This window comes from Vidua macroura, chromosome 12 (genome assembly GCF_024509145.1).
Source record: "Vidua macroura isolate BioBank_ID:100142 chromosome 12, ASM2450914v1, whole genome shotgun sequence".
Taxonomy (NCBI): domain Eukaryota; kingdom Metazoa; phylum Chordata; class Aves; order Passeriformes; family Viduidae; genus Vidua; species Vidua macroura.
The window spans coordinates 21,238,341-21,263,050 of NC_071582.1; the positions used below are offsets into that span (position 1 = coordinate 21,238,341).

The following is a 24,710-nucleotide window of genomic DNA, read 5'->3' on the forward strand; positions in this document are numbered from 1 at the left end:
ATCCCATTTCACCTCCCGCTTCCCGAGCTGCTGTGAAACCCAAAACCTCCCCTTGACAAAACCCCCTTCACTCCAGGCTGCAACCCCCTGAATTTTAACCCTTTCCCTCCCGCAGCATTACAACACCTCCCTCCTCGCCGCCGCCGCCGCCGCCGTTTCCGCCTCGGACGATCAGGAACTTTTACACTCCCGCTTTTTTCCCTACACCTCATCCCAAATGTTCCTGGATCAGCTCAGTGCAGGGGGCAGCAGCTCCCTGCCAGCCACCAACGGCAGCAGCAGTGGCAGCAACAGCAGCCTGGTCTCCTCCAACAGCCTGCGGGACAACCACGGGCACCCCGTGGCCAGCAGGAGCAGCACGGACACGGCCTCAATCTTTGGTATCATACCAGATATTATCTCCTTGGACTGATCCATTTCTATTTTTTTTTTTTTTTTTTGGGTTGGGAGGGGGTGGTTTTGGGGGTGGGAACAGAGGAAATCTTCGTGCTCGGTTTTCCTTTCTGTTCAGAGAAAAAAAAAAAAAAAAAAAAAAAGTTAAGACAAGGTGGTTTTGTTTTTTGTTTTGGTTTTTTTTTTCCTTTTTTTAAAAAAGGGGAAAAAAAAATTTATGTGTACAGAGAACAAAAAAAAAAAAAAGTCTATTTTCAGTTTTACTTTTGTATATAAACCTAAGATGGCCTCGCTGGTAAAAATAAGAAAAAAAAAAAGACAAAAGAGAAAAAAAGAAAAACAAGGAGCTTCAGTTCATTTTTATGGATGCTGAAGATTTTACACCTGTGCATTTGTCATGTGAGTTTTCTTTTCTTTTCCTTTTTTTCCCCCTATAGTTTGAACACCAATGGCATTATTTTCTCCACAGTTAAAGGAACAGGAGAGGAGCTGAGCTTCTAAAGTTCAAGCTTGGGGGGAGAGGGATTTTTCTCCTCTTGGAGACATTTCCCTTGGCTGGTGGAATCTAATTCCCCCATCCCATATTTAGTGCAGGTTTTGTAATTGTGGCAGCAGAGCAGCCCCTGCTCTGTCTGCAGCCCGGAGCCTTCCAGGGGTGGGGTTGGTTTTTTGGGATTTTTTTTTGGCGTTTCTGGTTCCCTGTGCCCCTCTACCCAGGCAAATTCTCCTTTTGAATTCCATGCTTCAGTCAGGAATGTTGCAAATTCATCCAGGGAATGACACGAAGCTGACTGGGAGGTTTAGGTTGGATTTCAGGGAAAGTTCCACCCCCAGAGGCACTGCCCAGGCTCCCCAGGGAATGCTGACATTCCCAAGGCTGCCAGAGCTCCAGGGATGTTGGGACAAAGCTCCCAGGGATGCACAGGGTGGGATTTTGAGATGCCCTGTGCAAGGACTTTGCTGCTCGTGGGTCCCTCCCAGCTCAGAATATTCCACACTTGTGGGATCCAGGAACTCCTGAGGGCCTGACCCCATCAAATCCCAGCTGGGGAATGACTTGGGAGACAAGATGTTCCATTTTTGTGGGGTGGAGCCCCAAATCAACATCAGATCCCAGCTGGGGAATGACTTGTGGGACAAAGTGTTCCATTTTTGTGGGGTGGAGCCCCAAATCAACATCAGATCCCAGCTGGGGAATGACTTGGGAGACAAGATGTTCCATTTTTGTGGAGTGGAGCCCCAAATCAACATCAAATCCCAGCTGAGGAATGACTTGTTGAGGAATTCATTGAGAAATGAATTTGATTTGGATGAGATGTTCCATTTTTATGGAGTGGAGCCCCAAATCAACATAAATCCCAGCTGAGGAATGGCTTGTGGGGCAAGGTGTTCCATTTTTGTGGGGTGGAGCCCCAAATCCCAGCTGAGGAGTGACCTGTGGCACAAGATGTTCCATTTTTATGGAGTGGAGCCTGAAATCAACATCAGATCCCAGCTGAGGAGTGGCTTGTTGAGGAATTCATTGAGAAATGAATTTAATTTGGACAAGATGTTCCATTTTTATAGAGTGGAGCCCCAAATCCCAGCTGAGGAGTGACCTGTAGCACGAGATGTTCCATTTTTGTGGGGTGGAGCCCCAAAATCCCAGCTGAGGAATGGCTTGTGGGGCAAGGTGTTCCATTTTTATGGAGTGGAGCCCCAAATCCCAGCTGAGCAGTGACCTGTAGCACGAGATGTTCCATTTTTGTGGGGTGGAGCCCCAAATCAACATCAGATCCCAACTGAGGAATGACTTGTGTGGCACAAGATGTTCCCTGCTCAGTGTCAGCCTGAACCCCAAAAACCCCCACATTGTGCCTCTTTTAGGGCTAGTGGTTCCAAAATTTGGAATTCTTTGGTTTCCCCAGATTTTTTCCCCTATTTAATTCCCGGTTTCTTTTCTCGTTGTTTTTAAGTTGTGCATGACATAGGAAATTTAATTTTTTTTTTTTTTTTTTGGGTCATTTGGGCTGATCCGTTCTTCTTAAGGAGTGGAATGTGTAAATAGCTGGAATGCAGATTTTTTTTTTTTTTTTTTTTTTTTTCAGGAGATTCTTTAAAGTCAGAGAAAGGGGGAGGGAAGGAAGTGATTCTCTTGTGTCCCAAAGTCCATGTCAGAGAGAGTAAATATTCCCTCTGGTGTGAAAAATATTTTTATAACTGGTTGAAAGTGCAGGTATTGAGTTTATCAGGAAAAAGAGAGTTAAGGAATACTAAAATTAGCAGATTCTTGTCTGAATTTTTTCATGTCCAAAAAAACTGTTGATTGCAAATAGTTGCTTCAAGCATTGACAAGGGCCACCTTTTGCCTATGAAGTCGTCTCAAAAAAAAAAATAAATAAATCTTGCATTGATTTAAAAAAAAAAAGGAAAAAAAAACAGGAAAAAAATTTAAAAAAAAACCAAGAAAAAAAAAGCAAAAAAAAAAAAACAAACCTTTAATCCAAGTAGCATTAGGTATTGCTGTCTGATCAGTCGTATGGTTATTTGAAAGGTTCACATGATGTGGCATCAAAAATTGTTTTTAGTGTTTTTACAGCATCCCTCTGCCACTAAATAGTTGACTTGAATTTTGGAAAAAGGAAACTGTTGGTGTTTATATGTATATGTGTGTGTATATATGTATTTATAGATCCGTGTGTGTGAGTTCCAGGTGAGTTCAATAGTTTTTTCCCATGCATGTGTATTTCATACATATCTGGCTGATATATTCTATTTCACCATACACCGATTTTATAATTTATTAAATGTCAGTTAAAAAAAAGAAGAAAAAAAAAAAGAAATAAAAGGCTAGAAAATGGGAAAGACTTATTTTTGAAACAGTCTGATTTGGAAGTGATTCAACCTCTGCTAGGAATATCTCTTACCCAGTTTAGGAGGAGATTTTCCATGGATCAGCTGGAGGATTTTTCTGGAGCTGGGGGGGTGAGTGCGTGTCCCAGCTCCCGGAGCATCCAGCAGGAATTTGGGGATTGCTCGTGGCTCCTTTCCCCACCCTGCCATGGAGTCTGTGAGGGGTGACCCCAAAAGCAGTGGGATCAAAACCCCGTTAATGCCATGGGGAATGGGGCGTGGTGGTGTTGGTATCCTGGGAATTGGCACTTTGGGAATGGCAGCTCAGCTGGGTGTTCCCATTCCCTGTGATCCCGCTGGGAGGAAAGCTCCCTGTAAATCCCATGGGAAATGGGATGGTGTTTTGGGATTTGGCACTTTGGGAATGGCAGCTCAGCTGGGTGTTCCCATTCCCTGTGATCCCAGTGGGAGGAAAGCTCCAGGTCCCAAACCCTGTAAATCCCATGGGGAATGGGGCGTGGTGGTGTTGGTATCCTGGGATTTGGCACTTTGGGAATGGCAGCTCAGCTGGGTGTTCCCATTCCCTGTGATCCCAGTGGGAGGAAAGCTCCAGGTCCCAAACCCTGTAAATCCCATGGGGAATGGGGCGTGGTGGTGTTGGTATCCTGGGATTTGGCACTTTGGGAATGGCAGCTCAGCTGGGTGTTCCCATTCCCTGTGATCCCAGTGGGAGGAAAGCTCCCTGTAAATCCCATGGGAAATGGGATGGTATTTTGGGATTTGGCACTTTGGGAATGGCAGCAGCATTCCCCATTCCCTGTGATCCCAGTGGGGAGAAGGCTCCAGGTCCAAAACCCTGTAAATCCCTTGGGGAATGGGGCGTGGTGGTGTTGGTATCCTGGGAATTGGCACTTCGGGAATGGCAGCCTGGCTGGGTGTTCCCATTCCCTGTGATCCCACTGGGAGGAAAGCTCCCTGTAAATCCCATGGGAAATGGGGGGATGGTGGTGTTGGTATTTTGGGATTTGGCACTTTGGGAACGGCAGCAGCATTCCCCATTCCCTGGGATCCCAGTGGGGAGAAGGCTCCAGGTCCAAAACCCTGTAAATCCCATGGGGAATGGGGGGATGGTGGTGTTGGTATCCCGGGATTTGGCACTTTGGGAACGGCAGCAGCATTCCCCATTCCCTGGGATCCCAGTGGGAGGCTGCAGGTGCAGGGCTGGCGTTTGTGACCTGTGCCCTGCCAGGAGGGACAGGGAGCCCTCAGCCCTGCCCTGGATCCATGGCCTGGGAGCATTCCCGCTCCACGCTCTGCAATTCCCGAGGCTGCTGCAGGTCTGGCTCTGCTTCCCCCCATGCCCTGCCCGTGTCTTTCCCAAATTCCCAAACTCCCAAATCACTCCCAAATTCCCAAACTCCGCCTCTGTGGGTCTCCAGCTCTCCCCTGGAGGCCTGGGCTGTGCTCCTGCTGCGATCCCTGGAATTGCAGGTGGGATTGTCCTCGGGGTGTGCACAGGGCTCGCACACCTGGGGGGTGCAGATGTGCCTGGGATGTGCACATCTGTCTGGGGGGTGTGCAGAGGTGTGGGATGTGTGCACAGGTATGTGGGATGTGCACAGGTGTGTGTTTGGGATGTGCACAGGTGTGTGGGATGTGTGCACAGGTGTGTGTTTGGGATGTGCACAGGTGTGTGGGATGTGCACAGGTGTGTGGGGTGTGCACAGAGGTGTGGGATGTGTGTACAGGTGTGTGGGATGTGCACAGGTGTGTGTTTGGGATGTGCACAGGTGTGTGGGATGTGCACAGGTGTGTGGGGTGTGCACAGAGGTGTGGGATGTGTGTACAGGTGTGTGGGATTGTGCACAGGTGTGTGGGATGTGCCCAGGTGTGTGGGATGTGTGCACAGGTGTGTGTGGGATGTGCACAGGTGTGTGGGATGTGCACAGGTGTGTGGGATGTGTGCACAGAGGTGTGGGATGTGCACAGGTGTGTGTGATGTGCACAGGTGTGTGGGATGTGTGCACAGGTGTGTGTTTGGGATGTGCACAGGTGTGTGGGATTGTGTGCACAGGTGTGTGGGATGTGCACACACCTGTGGGATGTGTGCACGCTTGTCTGGGGCGCGCACACGCGTGTGTGGGATGTGCACAGGTGTGGGATGTGACACGTGTCAGTGGGATGTGCACACACCTCTGGGATGTGTTCATGTGTTTGGGATGTGCACAGGTGTGTGTGTGTGATGTGCACAGGTGTGTGTGTGATGTGCACACACCTCTGGGATGTGCACACACCTGTGGAACACGCACACAGGTGTGTGGGGTGTGCACAGACCTGTGGGACGGGCACGTGGCCGTGTGGGGACATTCACACACGTGCGTGGGACATCTGCACACGTGTCTGGGACGTGCACACACCTGTCACACGCACATTTGGGATGTGCACGTGTGTCACACACACAGACTCACATTTGGGATGTGCACACAGGTGTCTGTGGGGCGTGCACTCACGTTTGGGATTTGCACACGTGTGTCACACACACACATTCACACATTTGGGATGTGCACACACTTGTGTCACACTCACATTTGGGACGTACACACGCATGTCACACACTGGGATGCACACACGTGTGTCACCCTCACTCCCAATGGGGCGCACACGCACATGTGTCACACATTTGGGATGTGCACACGCGTGTCACACACTGGGATGCACACACGTGTGTCACACTCACACTGGGGCGCGCACACACGCGTGTGTCACATTCACACATTTGGGATGTGCTGCACAACCCAAACCTTTCCTGCTGGATCCAGGAGCAAACCCCAGCGCGGGCAGAGCTGCATTCCCGGGTTTATCCGAATTTTGGGATGAACGGGGCGGGGGCAGAGCAGGGAAATCCCACCTTTGGCTCTTTCCAGCTGCTCTTGGTTTTCCTGCAGGGCTGAGCTCTTTGTAACCCAGATTTTCAGGTTTTTCTGGACTATTTCCTACCCCTGGAGTAGGAAGAGCTAATTAAGAGTTGAAGGGTGTGGCCAGTGTCACTTTCCCATGGAACAAAGTTCATTTTCCATGGAACAAAGTTCATTTTCCGTGGAACAAAGCTCATTTTCTGTGGAACAAAGCTCATTTTCCATGGAAAGAAGCTGCTCAGACAGCCTGGAACGGGGGGATCCCAGTCTGAGCTCCCTGGGATTGGGATTGTTGGGAGAACAGAGGGATCAGAGCTTGGATCAGGATGTTTTCCTTCCCTGCAGGACTGAAATCCCTGGATCTGCTTCCATGCCTTGTGAAGAGTTCAGCAATGCCGTTTAATTTTCCGTACTTTTCCCCCACGTTTGATATTCCATGAGGATAAATCCCTATTTTACCCTCACAGGGACGCCGTTATGGATGTGGGAGGTTGGGATTTGTTGGGATTTGCTCGGATTTTGGGGTTTTTTTCCCAATTTCTTCCCAGCTTTGTGTGACATTCCTGGGTGGCGGCCTTGGAGCGTTCCAGCTGCTCCGCAGGGATGGGGGAACCACGGAATCCTGGGATAACCTGGGTTGGAAAGGACCTTAAATCCCATCTCATTCCATGGCAGGGACACCTCCCACTGTCCCAGGCTGCTCCAAACCCAATCCAGCCCGGCCTTGGGCACTTCCAGGGATCCAGGGGCAGCCACAGCTCCTCTGGGAATTCCCTCCCAATCCCTTGGATCTGCTGTGGCTGCCAGGATTTCATTCCTGATTATTTCACTGATGGAGCAAAGAGGAGATTGAGGATTTTAAAAAGGGGTGGAGGGAGAGGAGGAGGCTCCCGGAGCAGATTTATGGGAATATGGGAGTTCTCCAGGTCGCTGCTTGTCCATGATCCCTGTGAAACTTCTCAGCTGGATCCAGGGAGAACTGCCCGAAATTCCAGACACCCCTTGGAGGACCTGCCCGAAGGCTCTGAGATCCAGGTGGGACCAAAATGAGGATCAGGGGGGGTTTAATCAACCTGGAAAATGAGGATCAGAGGGGGTTTCATCAGTCTGGGGAGGTTTTTCCTGGTGTGGAAAAGGTGAATTTCCCTGGGGAGTTTCTTCCTGGTGTGGAAAAGGTGAATTTCCCTGGGGAGTTTTTCCCTGGTGTGGAGAAGGGGAATTTCCCTGGGGATTTTTTTTCCTGGTGTGGAAAAGGTGAATTTCGCTGGGGAATTTTTTTCCTGGTGTGGAAAAGGTGAATTTCCCTGGGGAATTTTTTTCCTGGCATGGAAAAGGTGAATTTCCCTGGGGAGTTTTTTCCTGGCATGGAAAAGGTGAATTTCCCTGGGGAGTTTTTTCCTGGCATGGAAAAGGTGAATTTCCCTGGGGAGTTTTTTCCTGGTGTGGAAAAGGTGAATTTCCCTGGGGAATTTTTTTCCTGGTGTGGAAAAGGTGAATTTCCCTGGGGAGTTTCTTCCTGGTGTGGAAAAGGTGAATTTTCCTGGCCCTGTTTTTCCTTTTTCCCCGTTTTTCCTTCATGCAGACACCAAACACCTGCTGGGCTGTGCTGGCTTCTTGCAGAACGAGGAGACCTCGACCACGAGTTCCTTCTGCCACAATCCCAACATTTAAATGCTTTTTTAAATTCATTTTTTTAAAGCTTGACACGCGCCGTCACACTCAGTTTATTTCAATAACAGTTATTATTGCTCTAATAACATATGTATTATAATATTATTTCTTGTTTTTCCAGGAATCAGGGGGGAACCTATGGAAGTGTCAGCACTAAACGAAGGCAAAATCAGGTTTTGAAAGGCAACTGATGGTTCCTGAGTCCGACTAGAAACTGGGAAAAATAGAAATAAGAACCCTGCAGGTGCTGCTCTTAGCAAATCCCACTCTGGCTTTCAGTAGTCCACCGAGGGGAGGCAAATGAGGCGCACAAATTCCTCGTATTTGATGGTTCCATTTGGCCCAACTTTGGCTTCTCTTAGCAGGTCATCCACTGAAAAAATGGGAAACAGCGTTGGGGTGGGATGCTTGGGGGTGTTGGGGTGTTCAGAAGGAAAGCAGCACTGCAGGGTTTGGGGTTTGGGGGATTTTTATTGGAAATCGCCTCTGGGATCGGGTGAGAGTTTCAAACTGGCATCAATCAGCACCTGGATTTTAATTCCATGTAAAATTCTCTGGAGCAGGGATATCCATCTCTTTGAGTTCCACAGAGCGGGGAAATAAATCACAGCTTTAGTCCAGATGGGCTTGTGGGTTTATTGTGCCCCTCGGAGCCAAATTTGTGACAAACTGGAGGGGTTTGGGGGTTTTGCCTGTTTTTACTTTGGTGTCTCCTGCTGGCACAGGCCCTTCCTCATCCCAGAGGCGGCTGCAGGGGGGGAAAAGGAAAAGAGAGGAGGGAAAAAGAGAAGGGCAAGAAGAGGAAGGAAGGGAAGAAGGAAAAGAGAAAAGGAAAAAAGAAGAGGAAGGGAAATGGGAAGGGAAGGGAAAGGGGAAGGGAAATGGAAATGGGAATGGGAATGGGAATGGGAAGGGAAAGGAAAGGAAAGGAAAGGAAAGGAAAGGAAAGGAAAGGAAAGGAAAGGAAAGGAAAGGAAAGGAAAGGAAAGGAAAGGAAAGGAAAGGAAAGGAAAGGAAAGGAAAGGAAAGGAAAGGAAAGGAAAGGAAAGGAAAGGAAAGGGAAAGGAAGAAGGAAGAAGGAAAGGAAAGGGAAGGAGAGAAGGGAATTTGGTCCCAGTGGGAATTGCAGGGTACCTTCCTCCTCGGAAAGCTTCTCCCCCAGCCGGGTGAGCTTGGCGCGGAGCTCGCGCACGGCGATCACTCCTCTCTTCTGCCTGTCCATCATGGCCAGGGCTCTCAGGATCTCCTCCTCGGGCTCCTCCTGCTTCATCTGCCGGTACATGATGTTCAGGAAGGTGGAGAAGTCCAGCTCTGCGTTCCTGTCTGCGAAAGGAAGGGCAGATCCTTTGGGAATGGCCCCGTCTGGGGGCTGGATCCAGGATTAAAAACCCTCCTCCTCCTCCCCCAGTTCCCTTTCCTGGGGTTTCCTTTCCCTGTCCCTGATCTGGATCAGGGCACGGCACAAAGAGGCTTTTTCTCCTAAAATCCCATTTATAACTCTGTTAAATTTGTGCTCTGAACTCAGATCCTGAATTTTTAATCCCCCCCCCTCCACCTTGCCCCCCCCGATCTCACAACTCCTTGGGTTTTGTGCTTTGTTTTTCCCACAGATCTTCAGCTGAATGTCTTTCTGTTCTCTTCCAGCTCTGTTGGTTGGCCTGGACAGCCTCCCACCCTCCAAATCCATACTAAATGTTTGTCTCCTGCTTTCCTTAGGGATTTTAATGGCGCTGCTTTAGTCCGTGGGCTGGATTTAACACATCACAACAGCTCCTGGCGACTGCTCGGGGTGGATGCTCCCTCCTGGAACGCCCCGACTCCAGAAAAAAGGGAATTTTCCCCAGGTTTAACCCCCGTTTCCGTGGCTGCGCAGGTAGCTCACCGATCCTGTGCAGCTGCAGGTGCCTCTGCACCTCTCCCGGCGTGGGGCTGGCTCCCAGGCACCTCATCACTGCCAGCAGGTCCGAGGCTTTGATCTTCCCTTTCTGTTTCTTGTCGTACAGGGAAAAGCATTCCTTGAACTCTAATTAAGAGCCAGAACTCGGTTACCGGGCAGGGATGGCCCCGAGCCCCGCGCCGGGATCCAGCCGGGATCCGGTGTCGGTGTCGCCTTTCCAGGAGGGTGATGGGCACGGGGGGAGGGGACCAGGGGCAATTAAGGGTAATTAAAGCCCCGAGCGGCGCTAATTGGGGCCCTCCAGGCTGAGGAAGCGCGGTTTGGGAGGGGGAAAGGGCCGCGGAAGCGAAAGCGGAGGGTTTTGGTTAAAAGTGCTTTTCCTGCCTTGGTGGGAGGGAGAAGAGGGACTGAGGAGGCTGAGGGAAAGGATGAAGGAGCGAGGGGCAGGAAAGGAGAGAAAGGAGAGAAGGGAGAGAAAGGAGAGAAGGGAGAGAAAGAGAAATGAGAGAAAGGAGAGAAAGGAGAGAAGGGAGAGAGGAGAGGAGAGGAGAGGAGAGGAGAGGAGAGGAGAGGAGAGGAGAGGAGAGGAGAGGAGAGGAGAGGAGAGGAGAGGAGAGGAGAGGAGAGGAGAGGAGAGGAGAGGAGAGGAGAGGAGAGGAGAGGAGAGGAGAGGAGAGGAGAGGAGAGGAGAGGAGAGGAGAGGAGAGGGAAAGGGAAAGGGAAAGGGAAAGAAGAGGGAGAGGATGATGGAGAGGATGATGGAGGAGGAAGATTTTGGAGGCGGAGGCCGCCGAGTTCTCCCCATCTCCCGCTCTCCCGGCAGCACCGCAGCTGACCCAGATCCGGCCGGGAGCTCTCCCCGCTTCCCACGCCGCCCCCGGCTCCCTGCCGCTGCGGGAGCCCAGCCTGGTCTGGTGCCATCCCCGTCCTTGTCCCCTCTGTCCCCAGCCCTCGCTGCCGGGGGGGCTGCAGGGGACCGGGGGGTGTCCCGGGGGTGTCCCGAGCATGTCCCGAGCGTGTCCCGGGGGTGTCCCGAGCGTGTCCCGGGGGTGCCCGGGGGTGTCCCGGGGGTGTCCCGGGGATGCTCCGTGGGCACCGTGGCCTCTCCTCCGCTCGCCAATCCCTCCTCGGCGGAACCGATCAGATTTGCATTAATACTCTCATTAATAGTCTCATTAATATTCTTATTAACAGCCTTATTTCAGCTTCCTTCGGCCGTTCCCGGAGCAATCCCAGCCCCCCGGGCGCGGCTCCCCTTTCCCAGGGCGGCTCGCAGTGGGAATTTGGATCCCCTGCGCCGCCTCCTTCCTCCTCCTCCTCCTCCTCGGCTCCCCCCGAACCCTGCAGGAGCGGGACTGGGGCACCGGAATTCCTGGGGCAGCTGGTTTTTTTCCTGGAATTCCTGGGGCAGCTGGTTTTTTTTTTTTCCTGGAATTCCTGGGGCAGCTGTTTTTTTCCTGGAATTCCGCTGCTCCCGGTGGGATTGGAGCGGGTGCTCACCCCCTGCCGCTTTTGCGCTGCAATATTTTCCTGGCCTGGGGAGATTTCCCTGTTTTTTTTTCCCAGGCAGGACCTGCGGAGATTTCCCTGTTTTTTTTTTCCCAGGCAGGACCTGCGGAGATTTCCCTGTTTGTTTTTTTTATTTTTTTTTTTTTTTTCCCAGGGAGCAGATCCCGGGAGAGCCGGGAGGAGGAGGGACTGAGGGACAGCAAACCCAGGCTGGGACACTTTGGGGAGAAAACCGGCATATAAATATAAATATACACATAAATATACACATAAATATAAATATAGGTATAAATATAAATGTAAGTATAAATATAAGTATAAATATAAATATTAAATTGAATCTCGCTCAGTAACGCCCGAAGCAGAACAAACCCGCACCTACCATTGATTTGATCCTGGGACAGAAACTTTGCCTGGAGCAGGAAGGGAGAGAGAAAAAAAAAAATTTAAAAAAAAAAAAAAAAAAAAAAAAACCAAACCAAACCAAACCAAAAAAAAAAAAAAAACAAAAAAAAAAACCAAAAAAAACCACAAAAAACCCGAGCAGGTTTAAAGGTTTAAAATCAGATTTCGGAGCACAGAGCGCGCAGCGCGTCACTCACCATTTTTGGGGTCAGTGCCGGGGTTTTGGGGTCAGTCCGGGGGTTTTGGGGTCAGTCGCGGGGCTTTTGGGGGCAGTCCCGGGGGTTTTGGGGTCAGTCCGGGGGGTTTTGGGGTCAGTCCGGGGGTTTTGGGGTCAGTCGCGGGGGTTTTGGGGTCAGTCGCGGGGTTTTGGGGGCAGTGCCGGGGTTTTGGGGTCAGTGCCGGGGGTTTTGGGGGCAGTCCGGGGGTTTGGGGTCAGTCGCGGGGGTTTTGGGGTCAGTCGCGGGGGTTTTGGGGTCAGTCCGGGGGTTTTGGGGTCAGTCGCGGGGGTTTTGGGGTCAGTCCGGGGGTTTTGGGGGCAGTCCGGGGGTTTTGGGGTCAGTCGCGGGGGTTTTGGGGTCAGTCCGGGGGTTTTGGGGTCAGTCGCGGGGGTTTTGGGGTCAGTCCGGGGGTTTTGGGGTCAGTCCGGGGTTCCGGTGCCGGCAGGAGCGCAGGCGGAGATTCGGGGCCGAAGTCCGGCGGCGCGGGCGGGGCTGTAATGAACACCCGCTGCCATGGCTACGGGAGCGGGGCCGCTCCTGCCGGGAAAAGCGATTTTTCCAGCCTCGGGATGGGGATCTGGGGCCCCAAAACACGGCTTTGGTCATCCCAAAGAAGCGCTTGGATGCTGGGGGAGGAGGAGGAAAATGCATAAAAAAATAAAAATAAAAAAAAAAATAAAAAAAATAATAATAAAAAAAAAAGTTAAAATACAAAAATTAAAAAAAAAATTAAATCCAAAAATTAAAAAAAAAAAATTAAAAATACAAAAAAATTTAAAAAATTCAAAATAAAAGAATTAAAAATTTAAAAAAAAATTGAAATCCAAAGATTCAAAAATAAAAGCCCCCAAAATTCCAAAATAAAAAAAATTAAAATTAAAAAAAATCGAAATCTAAAAATTGCAAAATAAAAAAATTAAAATAAAAAAAAAAATCGAAATCTAAAAATTCCAAAATAAAAAATCTCATAATTCAAAAAAAAAAAAAAAAATCAAAAAATCCCAAAAAAAATGCAAATCCAAAAATAAAAAATAAAAATAAATCAAAAAGTACAAAAAAAAAAAAATCAAAAAAACATAATTCCAAAATGAAAAAGTCAAAAATCCAAAAATTCCAAAAAGCAATTCAAAAATTTAAAAATTCCAAAATTAAAAAAAAAAACCAAAACAAACAAACAAACAAACAAACCCAAAATAATAATAAAAAAAATCCAAAAATGAAAAAAAAAAAATCCCAAAATTCCAAAATAAAATAAAATAAAATAAAGTAATAAAAAAATAAAAAAAAAATAAAATTTGCTGAGGGCTCTAGAAGGGGCGAGGGGGATTTCTGGATTTTCTGGCTCTTGCAGGGAAGGGATCTGGATGTGCCCCGGGAGCACTCGCTGGGAGCTGGGAGCGGATTTCCGAGGTTTTCTTGGTTAGGATTTCGCTTCCCAAGCTGCTCCCGCCTGGCAGCTCTTCCCGAATCCTTTTATTCCCAATTTCACCACCTGGCAGCTCTTCCCGAATCCTTTTATTCCCAATTTCACCGCGGATTTCCTCCTCCCACCGCTGGAGCCGCTGGAGCTGCTCGGCCCCAGCTCCCCTTTCGGGTTTTGGGGAATTCTGAGGGATTCTCGTGTCTGGTGCAGAGGTCCTTGGAATTCCCACCCTGCCCGATGGATTTTGGGGGAATTCTCAGGAATTCTCACCCTCTGAGTGAGAGCAGAAGTTGCTGGTGCACAGATCCCTGGAATTCCCCCCTTGGCCAACGGATTTTGGGTTCTTTTGTGGGGAATTTGCCCATCGGTGAGAGCAGAAGTTGCTGATGCACAGATCCCTGGAATTCCCACCCTGCCCGATGGATTTTGGGGCCACTTTTGGAGAATTCTCAGGAATTCTCATTTCCTGAGTGAGAGCTGAAGGTGCTGGTGCAGAGATCCCTGGAATTCTCCCCCTGCCCAATGGATTTGGGGTTCTTTTGTGGGGAATTTCTGAGAGCTGAAGGTGCTGGTGCACAGATCCCTGGAATTCCCCCCTCCTGCCTGATGGATTTTGGGGCTGTTTGTGGGGAATTTGCCATGAGTGAAAGCAGAAGTTGCTGATGCACAGATCCCTGGAATTCCCACCCCGCCCAATGGATTTTGGGGCCATTTTTGGGGAATTCTCAGGAATTCTCATTTCCTGAGTGAGAGCAGAAGGTGCTGGTGCACAGACCCGTGGAGTTCACCCCCTTCCCAATGGATTTTGGGGCTGTTTGTGGGGAATTTGCCATTTGTGCGAGCTGAAGTTGCTGATGCACATATCCCTGGAATTCCCACCCTGTCCGATGGATTTTGGGGGCACTTCTGGGGAATTCTGAGGAATTCTCATTTCCTGAGTGAGAGCAGAAAGTGCTGGTGCACAGATCCCTGGAATTTCCCCCCCTGCCCGATGGATTTTGGTTTCTTTTGTGGGGAATTTGCCATTTGTGCAAGCTGAAGGTGCTGGTGCAGAGATCCTTGGAGTTTCCCCTATGCCCGATGGATTTTGGGGCCATTTTTGGGGAATTCTGAGGAATTCTCATTTCCTGAGTGAGAGCAGAAGTTGCTGATGCACAAACCCCTGGAATTCCCCCCCTGCCCGATGGATTTTGGGGCCACTTTTGGGGAATTTGCCATTTGTGAGAGCAGAAGTTGCTGGTGCAGAGATCCTTGGAATTCCCCCCCTGCCCGATGGATTTTGGGGCCATTTTTGGGGAATTCTGAGGAATTCTCATTTCCTGAGTGAGAGCTGAAGGTGCTGGTGCAGAGATCCTTGGAATTCCCCCCCCTGCCCGATGGATTTTGGGGCTGTTTGTGGGGAATTTACCATTTCTGAGAGCTGGCACTGCAGAGACCCCCGGAGCTCCCCCCCCCACCCCGTTCCCGACGGGATTTTTGGGGCCATTAGTGGGGAATTGGCCTCTCCTGCCCCTCTCCCAAGAGCCGAGTTCACTCATTTTAATTAACCCCTCCCTGGCCAGGCGCAGCCACCACGCAGCCGCCACCGCTCAGGAATTTATTCCAAACGCACGGATCTACATTAGAAAAAAAAAAAAACTAGATTTCTCCTTTTTCTTCTTCCCCACCCCACCCACCCCCATGTCAAAAACCAGGAGAAGCCCTCAGAAGGCGCCCTTGGCCGCGTGCAGGTTGCTCATGTGCAGGGTGTAGAAGGCCCAGGGCTCGGGGATGTAAATCACCCCGGGGTACTTTTTCCGCAGGGTTTTGTCGTTCCAGAGCCAGCCCACCCAGGCGGCGATGAGGAGCAGGGTGATGATGAAGGAGAGGAAGAGGAAGAGCCCGTTGCTGTCCAGCACCAGCCCCTTGCGCCGCTGGTGCAGCACCAGGGCCATCATGGCGAAGAAGGTGAAGATGTAGAGGATGAAGATCTGGCCCTCGGTCACCAGGTACCTGCGGGGAGAATTCCCGGGGATCCCAGCTTGTTCTGGGATCCATGGGGATCCTGGAATGCTGGGAGAACGTTCCCAGCTGTTCTGGGATCCATGGGGATCCTGGGATAACAGGAAGAGCGTTCCCAGCTTTTCTGGGATCAGTTTTGATCCTGGGATCACAGGGAGAGTGTTCCCAGCTTTTCTGGGATCCATGGTGATCCTGGGATCAGTTTTGATCCTGGGATAACAGGAAGAGCGTTCCCAGCTTTTCTGGGGTCCATGGTGATCCTGGGATCACAGGGAGAATGTTCCCAGCTTTTCTGGGATCCACGGTGATCCTGGGATCAGTTTTGGTCGTGGGATCACGGGGAGAGCATTCCCAGCTTTTCTGGATCCACGGTGATCCGGGAATGCTGGGAGAGCGTTCCCAGCTTGTTCTGGGATCCATGGTGATCCTGGGATCACAGGAAGAGCGTTCCCAGCTTTTCTGGGATCCATGGTGATCCTGGAATGCTGGGAGAGTGTTCCCAGCTGTTCTGGGATCCATGGTGATCCTGGAATGCTGGGAGAACGTTCCCAGTTTTTCTGGGATCCACGGTGATCCCGGGATCAGTTTTGATCCTGGGATAACAGGGAGAGCGTTCCCAGCTTTTCTGGGATCATGGTGATCCTGGGATCACAGGGAGAGCGTTCCCAGCTTTTCTGGGATCATGGTGATCCCGGGATCACAGGGAGAGTGTTCCCAGCTTTTCTGGGATCATGGTGATCCCGGGATCACAGGGAGAGTGTTCCCAGCTTTTTCTGGCACTGTGGTGATCCTGGAATGCTGGGAGAGCGTTCCCAGCTTTTTCTGGATCAGTTTTGATCCTGGGATGCTGGGAGAGCATTCCCAGCTTGTTCTGGGATCAGTTTTGATCCTGGGATCCCAGGCAGAGCATTCCCAGCTCTTTTGGGATCAGTTTTGATCCCGGGGAGAGCATTCCCAGCCCCGCAGAGCAAAAGCTGCCCCGGGGAACCCTGGGGAATGGAGCAGCTCTTCCTGGAGTATTCCTGGGCTATTCCTGGGGTATTCCTGGGGAATTCCCTCCCCATCCCAAGGGACTCACCAGTAGTAGAGGCTGCTGGGCCCCACCAGGAGCAGGGCAGGCAGGGGCATCCGGCTCTGCCCCGCCGCGGGCGTGAAGCAGCCGGTGAAATAAATGAACAGGATCAGGAAAAACGGGATGTACCTGGAAAAACCCGCAATTCCCAGCGCTGGGATCAGCCTGGAAGGGACTGGAACTGCCCCAAATCCACCCCACACCCGGAGCTGCTCCTGTGCTGGGCCTGGGGATGGAGCAGCTGTGGGATCCCTGCTGCTGTGGGATTCCCTAATCAGAGATTCCTGCAGCTCTGGGATTCCCTGCTCAGGGATTCCCTGCTTGGAGATTCCTGCTGCTGTGGGATTCCCACTGTGGGATTCCTGCTGTGGGATTCCTGCTGTGGGAGGAGTTTGGGGTGTCTGTTTGGGGTATTTGGGGTGTTTGGGGATATTTGAGGTATTTGTTTGGGGTGTTTGTTTGGGAAATTTGGGGTGTTTGTGGTGTTTGGGACATTTGGGGTGTTTGTTTGGGATGTTTGTGGTGTTTGGGATATTTGGGGTGTTTGTTTGGGGTGTTTGTTTGGGCTGTTTGGGGTATTTGGGATGTTTGTATGGGGTGTTTGGGATATTTGGGATGTTCATTTGGGATATTTGGGGTATTTGGGATATTTGGGATGCTTGTTTGGGGTGTTTGGGATATTTGGGGTGTTTGGGGTGTTTGTTTGGGGTATTTGGCGTGTTTGGGATATTTGGGGTGTTTGTTTGGGGTATTTGGGATATTTGGGATGTTTGTTTGGGATATTTGGGATATTTGGGGTGTTTGTTTGGGGTATTTGGGATATTTGGGATGTTTGTTTGGGATATTTGGGATGTTTGGGGTGTTTGGGCTGTTTGGGATATTTGGGATGTTTGTTTGGGATATTTGGGATATTTGGGGTGTTTGTTTGGGGTATTTGGGATATTTGGGATGTTTGTTTGGGATATTTGGGATATTTGGGGTGTTTGTTTGGGGTATTTGGGATATTTGGGATGTTTGTTTGGGGTATTTGGGATATTTGGGATGTTTGTTTGGGATATTTGGGATATTTGGGGTGTTTGTTTGGGGTATTTGGGATATTTGGGATGTTTGTTTGGGGTGTTTGGGATATTTGGGATGTTCGTTTGGGGTGTTTGGGTATTTGGGATGTTTGGGGTATTTGGGGTGTTTGGGGCACATCTGGGGTGCTGGAGGAGGAACCAGGAGGAACCTTCTGTCCACCCCTGGAAGGACAAGCTGTTCCTCTGGCCCTCCAATCCCAAAATATCCCTGAGCAGAGGGGATTTTCCAGTGACTGCCAGATCCACCCTAATCTGGATCCTAATCCAAATCCAGCCCTGGCCAGCAGAACATTATCCCCAGCCAGCTCTGGCTTGGGGTTTTTTTTTTCCACTTTAAGCTCTGCCCTTCCCCCTGTGCCATCCCATAATCTCTGGAAGGACCTGCTGGGAATCACTCACCACATGGAGTGCCCCAAATATTCGTCGTAGTAGTAGAGCAGCTCGAAGGAATCGATCTGTGGCAGGAACGGGATGAGAATCCCAGTTAGCAACGAGCACATTCATCACTCAGAAATTCACATTTCAGAAATGCTTGAGCCCAGCCAGGTCATTCAGAAATTCACATTTCAGAAATGCTTGAGCCCAACCAGGTCACTCAGAAATTCACATTTCAGAAATGCTTGAGCCCAGCCAGGTCACTCAGAAATTCAGATTTCAGAAATGCTTCAGCCCAGCCAGGTCACTCAGAAATTCAGATTTCAGAAGAGCTTCAGCCCAGTCAGCTCACTCAGAAATTCAGATTTCAGAAATGCTTAAGCCCAGCTCAGCCCCTGACCCAGCTCACTCAGAAATTCAGATTTCAGAAATGCTTCAGCCCAGCTCAGCCCCTGACCCAGCTCATTCAGAAATTCAGATTTCAGAAATGCTTGAGCCCAGCCAGGTCACTCAGAAATTCAGATTTCAGAAGAGCTTCAGCCCCTGACCCAGCTCATTCAGAAATTCAGATTTCAGAAATGCTTGAGCCCAGCTCAGCCTGCCTCTTACCAAGGTCTCAGGCTCGAGGTTCCTTTATCATTTATAAATTCAGATTTCAGATCCCCGCTCAGCCCTCACCAGGACCTCAGGTTTGTAAATTTATAAATTCAGATTTCAGATCCCCGCTCAGCCCTCACCAGGGCCTCAGGTTTGTAAATTTATAAATTCAGATTTCAGAGCCCTGCTCAGCCCTCACCAGGGTCTCAGGTTTGCAGTTCCTTTTTACCATTTATAAATTCAGATTTTAGAAATGCTTGAACCCAGCTGAGTCCCTCACCGGGGTCTCAGGTTTGAGGTTCCTTCACCATTTATAAATTCAGATTTCAGATCCCAGCTCAGTGCCTCACCAGGGCCTCGAGTCTGAGGTTTCTTCACCATTTATAAATTCAGATTTCACAAACCCCGCTCAGCCCTCACCAGGGTCTCAGGTTTGTAAATTTATAAATTCACATTTCAGAGCCCAGCTCAGCCCTCACCAGGGTCTCAGGTTTGCAGTTCCTTTTTACCATTTATAAATTCAGATTTTAGAAATGCTTGAACCCAGCTGAGTCCCTCACCGGGGTCTCAGGTTTGAGGTTCCTTCACCATTTATAAATTCAAATTTCACAAACCCCGCTCAGCCCTCACCAGCGTCTCAGGTTTGTAAATTTATAAATTCAGATTTCAGATCCCCGCTCAGCCCTCACCAGGGTCTCGGGTTTGTAAATTTATAAATTCAGATTTCAGAGCCCAGCTCAGCCCTCACCAGGGTCTCGGGTTTGAGGTTCCTTTTTACCATTTATAAATTCAGATTTCACAAACCCCGCTCAGCCCTCACCAGGGTCTCGGGTTTGTAAATTTATAAATTCAGATTTCAGATCCCCGCTCAGCCCTCACCAGGGTCTCGGGTTTGAGGTTCCTTTTTACCATTTATAAATTCAGATTTCACAAACCCCGCTCAGCCCTCACCAGGGTCTCGGGTTTGTAAATTTATAAATTCAGATTTCACAAACTCCACTCAGCCCTCACCAGGGTCTCGGGTTTGAGGTTTCTTTTTACCATTTATAAATTTAGATTTTATAAACCCCGCTCAGCCCTCACCAGCGTCTCAGGTTTGTAAATGTATAAATTCAGATTTCAGATCCCCGCTCAGCCCTCACCAGGGTCTCGGGTTTGAGGTTCCTGATGATGGGGTTCTCCCTGACGGACAGGTGGTGCTGGTACCCGCTGAAGATCAGCCGGTGGTTCACCGAGTCTCCCACCAGGTGGATGCTGGCGCCCATCACGAAGGTGATGATGCTGACGTAGACCATGGACCTGGGCAGGGTCTTGGGGGACCTCTCGATGAGCTGCAGGCACAGGGAGGGCGTGAGGAAGAGGAGGAGCAGGGATGTGGCAGCTCCTGCCCTCGCTGGGTTTTGGGGTTTGTTTGTTTGTTTTTTTTTTTTGCCAGAGCGCTCAGAAATTCATCACCAAAAAATCCCAAAATATCCTGAGTTGGAAGGGACCCACACAAATCATCATGTCCAGCTCCTGAGTGAACTCACATGGGGATGAAAGGCACGGGTTTTGTGGTTTTAGCACCAGGAGCTGATAGTTGGGCTGTGCTGAAGAGAATGGGTTGCTCTCTGCAGGTAAGACACCTGTACCTCACCAAAATCCCATTTCAGGCACTCTGCCTTGCACTGAAAGTTGCTGCTAAAACTGATCCCAGGAGTTTTGTGTCATAACAGCAACAGATAGTCCTGGTTTAATGGGACAGGAATTAGAAATGGCAGTAATTGTAATTATAAATGAACCCAAGCTAAACATTGCAAGATAAACATTGCCATTCTGCCAGGGTGCTTCAAACCTTTACAGGCCTGGTTTTAAGCACTGGACCTTAGGTTTTAAAGGTATAAACTCAGGGAAGTTCAGCAAATCTCTTTTTCTAAAAGATGTAACAACCTGTCCTGGTTTAGGGCAACTCTGGGAGGAAAACCTCTGAAGGGGTTTCTGCTGCTTTCGACCCCAAAAGTTCGTTTGGTTTGCTGTTAACGAGGGTTTCCTCATTAAAAGGCCCGTGGTTCTCCTGCCTCTGGAGAGGACTGGGAGGTTGGATGTGCCCTCCAGTGGCAGCAGAGCCTCCAGCACAGAGCTCCTCACGCTTCCCACCCTGTCTGGGCACTTCAGGATCCCCCAGGTACAATGTTCACCCCCAAGTGAACATTTTGGGGTTCTGTTTCCTTTCTCCCCAATGCAATGGGACTCAGCTCCACAGAGAGCTTCAGGATCCCCCAGGTGAACATTTTGGGTTTTTTTTCCCTTTCTCCCCATGGAACGGGACTCAGCTCTGAAGAGAGCTTCAGGGCACTTCAGGATCCCCCAGGTGAACATTTTGGGGTTCTGTTCCCCCTTTTTCCCCATGGAATGGGACTCAGCTCCACAGAGAGCTTCAGGATCCCCCAGGTGAACATTTTGGGGTCCTGTTCCCCCTTTTTCCCCATGGAACAGGACTCAGCTCCACAGAGAGCTTCAGGATCCCCCAGGTGAACATTTTGGGGTCCTGTTCCCCCTTTTTCCCCATGGAACGGGACTCAGCTCTGAAGAGAGCGTCAGGATCCCCCAGGTGAACATTTTGGGGTCCTGTTCCCCCTTTTTCCCCATGGAATGGGACTCAGCTCCACAGAGAGCTTCAGGATCCCCCAGGTGAACATTTTGGGGTCCTGTTCCCCCTTTTTCCCCATGGAATGGGACTCAGCTCCACAGAGAGCTTCAGGATCCCCCAGGTGAACATTTTGGGGTCCTGTTCCCCCTTTTTCCCCATGGAATGGGACTCAGCTCTGAAGAGAGCTTCAGGACACTTCAGGATCCCCCAGGTGAACATTTTGGGGTCCTGTTCCCTTTCCTCCCCACGGAACAGGACTCTGCTCCCCACAGTTTGACCCCACAGCCAGGAGGAGCCGAGTGCCACGAAACCACTCGGGGCAATTTCTGGGCACCACTTTCAGCACTGGGCTCTCTCCCTGCCCCATCTCGAGCACCTGAGGCTGGCTCAGGGCCTGGGACAAGCCTTGGAACAGCAGCAGGAATTTCGGGATGCAGCTCCACACTCAGCCTGCAAAGCAGGGAAGAGCTGCCGGGGCAGATCCCAGCTCCAGGAGTTTTCCAGCTTTGGCTGGCTCAGCTCTGGGATCAGCCAGGGGCCCCCCTGTCCCTAAATCAGCTTTGCAGCCCTCCCCGAGCAGGGAAAAGCTCCTTATTTGTGTTTAATTTTGACCTTATTTGGGTTTAATTTGGAGGCTTAACTTTCCCTTCCCCTGGAGCTGCGGCACGGACGTCACAGGAGGACAAGGAGAGCACAAGGTCCTGGAGGGGACAGAGGACAAGGAGACATCCCTGGGCCAGGGAAATGCATCCTGGATTTTCCTGTGGCTCAGCCCTGCAGAAATCACCTGGGAAAGGTCAGCTCCCACATCCTGGGTATTCCCTTTTTTTGCCCCCAGCCTTGAAATCCTCCCGGAATATCGAGAGGGAATCATTTCCACCTCGGGCCATAACTGAATTCCCAGCTAATGAAGGTTAAAATAGATTTATAATTGCTTTCTCCCGAAGTGTTTAATGGGAAAAGACTCCTAATGGTCTGACAGGATTTCACCTCATGAATGGTTTATGGGATCCAGAGGTTGGCAGCTGGAGCCAGATAAATTGCAGCTCCAGCCACAGTTCCAATGTCAAAGAGCAAGTGTAGTGAAGCTCTGAACAATTTAGAAAATCCACTCTAATTCCACTCTAATTCTTTTAAGCCAAGGGTGGATGTTGTCCTAAAAATATCATTTGGGAAAAGGGCTCTGACTCCTCCTGCCAGAATTCCAGGGGGGAGTGATTTGCTTTGGCTATGCAGGAAATTGAGGTGCTCTTTAAAAGGTGGCATCACAAATCCTTCCTGGAGTGGGAAACTCTTCCTGGCTGGAAGGAATTTGGGAATAACCAACATCCTAAAAACCTCTGAGCCTTTGCAAAACCTGGAATGGGAACCCCCTGAACATTCCCAGGTTTACCTTCAGCTCTTGGAGCCAGAATTCCAGGGGGATTTGCTCTGGACATGCAGGAAATTGAGGTGCTCTTGAAAAGGTGGCATCACAAATCCTCTTAACTCTTCCTTACTGGCAGGAATTTGGGAATAACCAGCACCCTCAAAACCTCTGAAACCTTACAAAATTGGGCATGGGAAACCCCTGGGCATTCCCAGGTTTACCTTCAGCAGCAGGAAGGGGGTGATAACGTTGTAAGCCATGTGGAAATAATCCCCAGCGCTGGGTTTGTTCAGAGGAAACCATTCCAGAGGGAGGATGATCTGAGGAGAGAGGGAAGAGCAGCACATCAGCGACCACGGGAGAGGGAAAATGTTGGGATTGCTTGGGAATGCTCAGCTGGGCTTCAGGGGGTTGGTAGGGACCAGGCTGGGCAGCTCATCTCGGAGCAAACTTCCCGAAAATCACCCTCTGGAAGTTTCCACTCCCAGCCCTGCCCGGCGCTGGCAAGCTGTGGGGTCAAGGAAGGCATTTGGGATTCCTGGATCTTCCTGAACCTTCTGCCAGCTTCCAGCTCGAAAAAATTCCATTGAAATGGAATGGCCCGTCCTGGAAGCAGCAGCCAGGAAGGAATGGGGAAGAGCAGGAGGAGCCTCCCAGGTGTGAAAGCAAAGGTGTGGGAGAGAGAACCGGGAACGGCTTTCCCAGAGACTGGAGCTGGCCTGGCCCCAGTGCCAGCAGAGCAGGTCCCAGCTCCTCCAGGACACCCCCCTGGTGCAGGGGACAGCCCTGGGGACCCCCCGGCCCTGTCCCCCCCACTCACCATGGCGATGGGGCGCCCGAAATCCAGCACCCAGTTCTGCAGGGTGAAGTAGAACCACAGGTCCAGGTGGAACGGGGACGTCTTGAAGGTGTCCTCGGCCTTCACCGCCCCGTGCCTGGAGGGGACAGAGGGACACGGAGCCGTGGAGCAGCTCTGGGAGGAGGCAGAGCTGTCACCCCACGCCGAAGCTGCGCTGCCCTGGCTCTGGGATCTGCGGGATGACAAAGCTGAGGAGCAGGCAGGACAGGAGAGCACGAAGCTGTCGCCGTCCCCGAGCCGTCCCTGTGGGGAGGCTCCTCCTGGTCTCTTCAGCAAGGTGAAAAGTGCTGAATTAAGTGCAACTATTTTTAACTTTTGCATGATGAAGCAAAATCCCAGCTCCCAGGAGTTGGAGCTGAGGGCTAAAGATGCGGCGGAGTTCCAGCACCGGGATGCTCGGGATGCAGTGTCACCTGCAGCTCCTGCTCCCAACACCCTCTGCCTCCGCCGAGGATCCAACCCCGACGGAGCCTTTCCATGAAATGCCCCTCCAGCACCTCTGGACCCTGCAGGAGAAGTGCATCAATGCCTCTCCTGGTGCCAAGACCAGAACGGGATCAGCTGGAGCAGCCTCGAGTGTCCCTGCCCATGGACTGACAGGATCCTTAAGGTCCTTTCCACCCCAAACCACTCTGGGATGATTCAAGGAGCCCCGAGAGCTGGAGGGAGGGTGAGGATGGGGTACCCTGGATGAGCTGGGAATGCTGCGGCTCCCTGGAAGAGTCTGCCAAGCCCTGGATCGGCTGGGATAACCCAGGTACGCCGGGATGCCCCGGGCAAAGCCGAGTGGGGGAACCTTGGGGGACCCCGACCCTGGGGATGCCCCGGACCTCGACCGTGGGGATGTTCCAGCCCCCGACCCTGGGAATATCCCGGACCCGATCCTGGGGATGTTCCAGACCCGGCCCTGGGGATGCCCCGGACCCGATCCTGGGGATGTTCCAGACCCCGCAGCATCCGGGGGTGGTACCCGGGAAGAGGCCGGGCTGTCCCGGGGGGTGCGGGGAAGGCTGCGGCGAGGGGGTTGGATGGGGTGAGGATCCCCAATGAATCCGGTGTGGATTTTCCCGTTCCCGAGCTCCGGCCGCGCTCACCTGCCCGGGTAGAGCGGCCCGGCGGGCGGGGGCGAGCCCGGGGCCGCGGCCGGGAACGGCCGGCGCCGCGCCGAGCCCTGCATCCGCCCGGCCCGGGGCTCCCGGGGCCGCTCCCGGGGCCGCTCCCGGAGCCGCTCCTGTGCCGGTGCCGATCCTGCTCCCGGCCCGGCCCGCGGAGCAGCGGCGGCTGCGCGGGGGCGGCCCCGGGCCCGCCCGCCGGGGCGGGGGCAGCGGCGGCCCCGGGAGCCCGGCCCCGCTCCTCAGGCTGGGCTCCCCCGGCCTTGCTCCCCCGGCCCCGCTCCTCCGGCCCCGGGAGCCCGGCCCCGCTCCTCAGGCTGCGCTCCCCCGGCCCCGCTCCTCCGGCCCCGGGAG

General features: G+C 51.4%; 3 protein-coding genes and 1 long non-coding RNA gene across 4 annotated transcripts in view; 2 read left to right on the top strand and 2 right to left on the bottom strand.

The window, feature by feature from the left end:
• PIAS1 (protein inhibitor of activated STAT 1) overlaps window positions 1–469 on the top strand; it is a 61,213-nt gene extending 60,744 nt beyond the window's left edge. Inside the window, exon 14 of the mRNA XM_053988640.1 lies at window positions 116–469. Within this exon, the coding sequence (XP_053844615.1) occupies window positions 116–412 (297 nt within the window). The 3' untranslated portion in view covers window positions 413–469. The remainder of the gene's footprint in view (window positions 1–115) is intronic.
• Window positions 470–600: 131 nt separating this feature from the next.
• Window positions 601–3,239, top strand: LOC128813485 (uncharacterized). The gene is made up of 2 exons (XR_008439055.1): window positions 601–2,067; window positions 2,201–3,239. It is a non-coding gene; the product is annotated as an uncharacterized LOC128813485 (long non-coding RNA).
• Window positions 3,240–7,863: 4,624 nt separating this feature from the next.
• Window positions 7,864–11,990, bottom strand: CALML4 (calmodulin like 4). Its single transcript, XM_053988660.1, has 5 exons — window positions 11,820–11,990; window positions 11,600–11,630; window positions 9,694–9,834; window positions 8,946–9,134; window positions 7,864–8,184 (listed from the first exon to the last, which is right to left on the bottom strand). Exons 1-5 carry the CDS (start codon window positions 11,820–11,822, stop codon window positions 8,087–8,089), a joined length of 462 nt encoding a protein of 153 aa, XP_053844635.1. The 5' UTR covers window positions 11,823–11,990; the 3' UTR covers window positions 7,864–8,086.
• A 2,940-nt stretch (window positions 11,991–14,930) lies between these two features.
• On the bottom strand, window positions 14,931–24,448 carry CLN6 (CLN6 transmembrane ER protein). The gene is made up of 7 exons (XM_053988652.1): window positions 24,339–24,448; window positions 23,206–23,320; window positions 22,607–22,705; window positions 19,530–19,718; window positions 17,815–17,870; window positions 16,343–16,465; window positions 14,931–15,255 (listed from the first exon to the last, which is right to left on the bottom strand). Exons 1-7 carry the CDS (start codon window positions 24,419–24,421, stop codon window positions 14,967–14,969), a joined length of 954 nt encoding a protein of 317 aa, XP_053844627.1. The 5' UTR covers window positions 24,422–24,448; the 3' UTR covers window positions 14,931–14,966.
• Window positions 24,449–24,710: the final 262 nt, after the last annotated feature.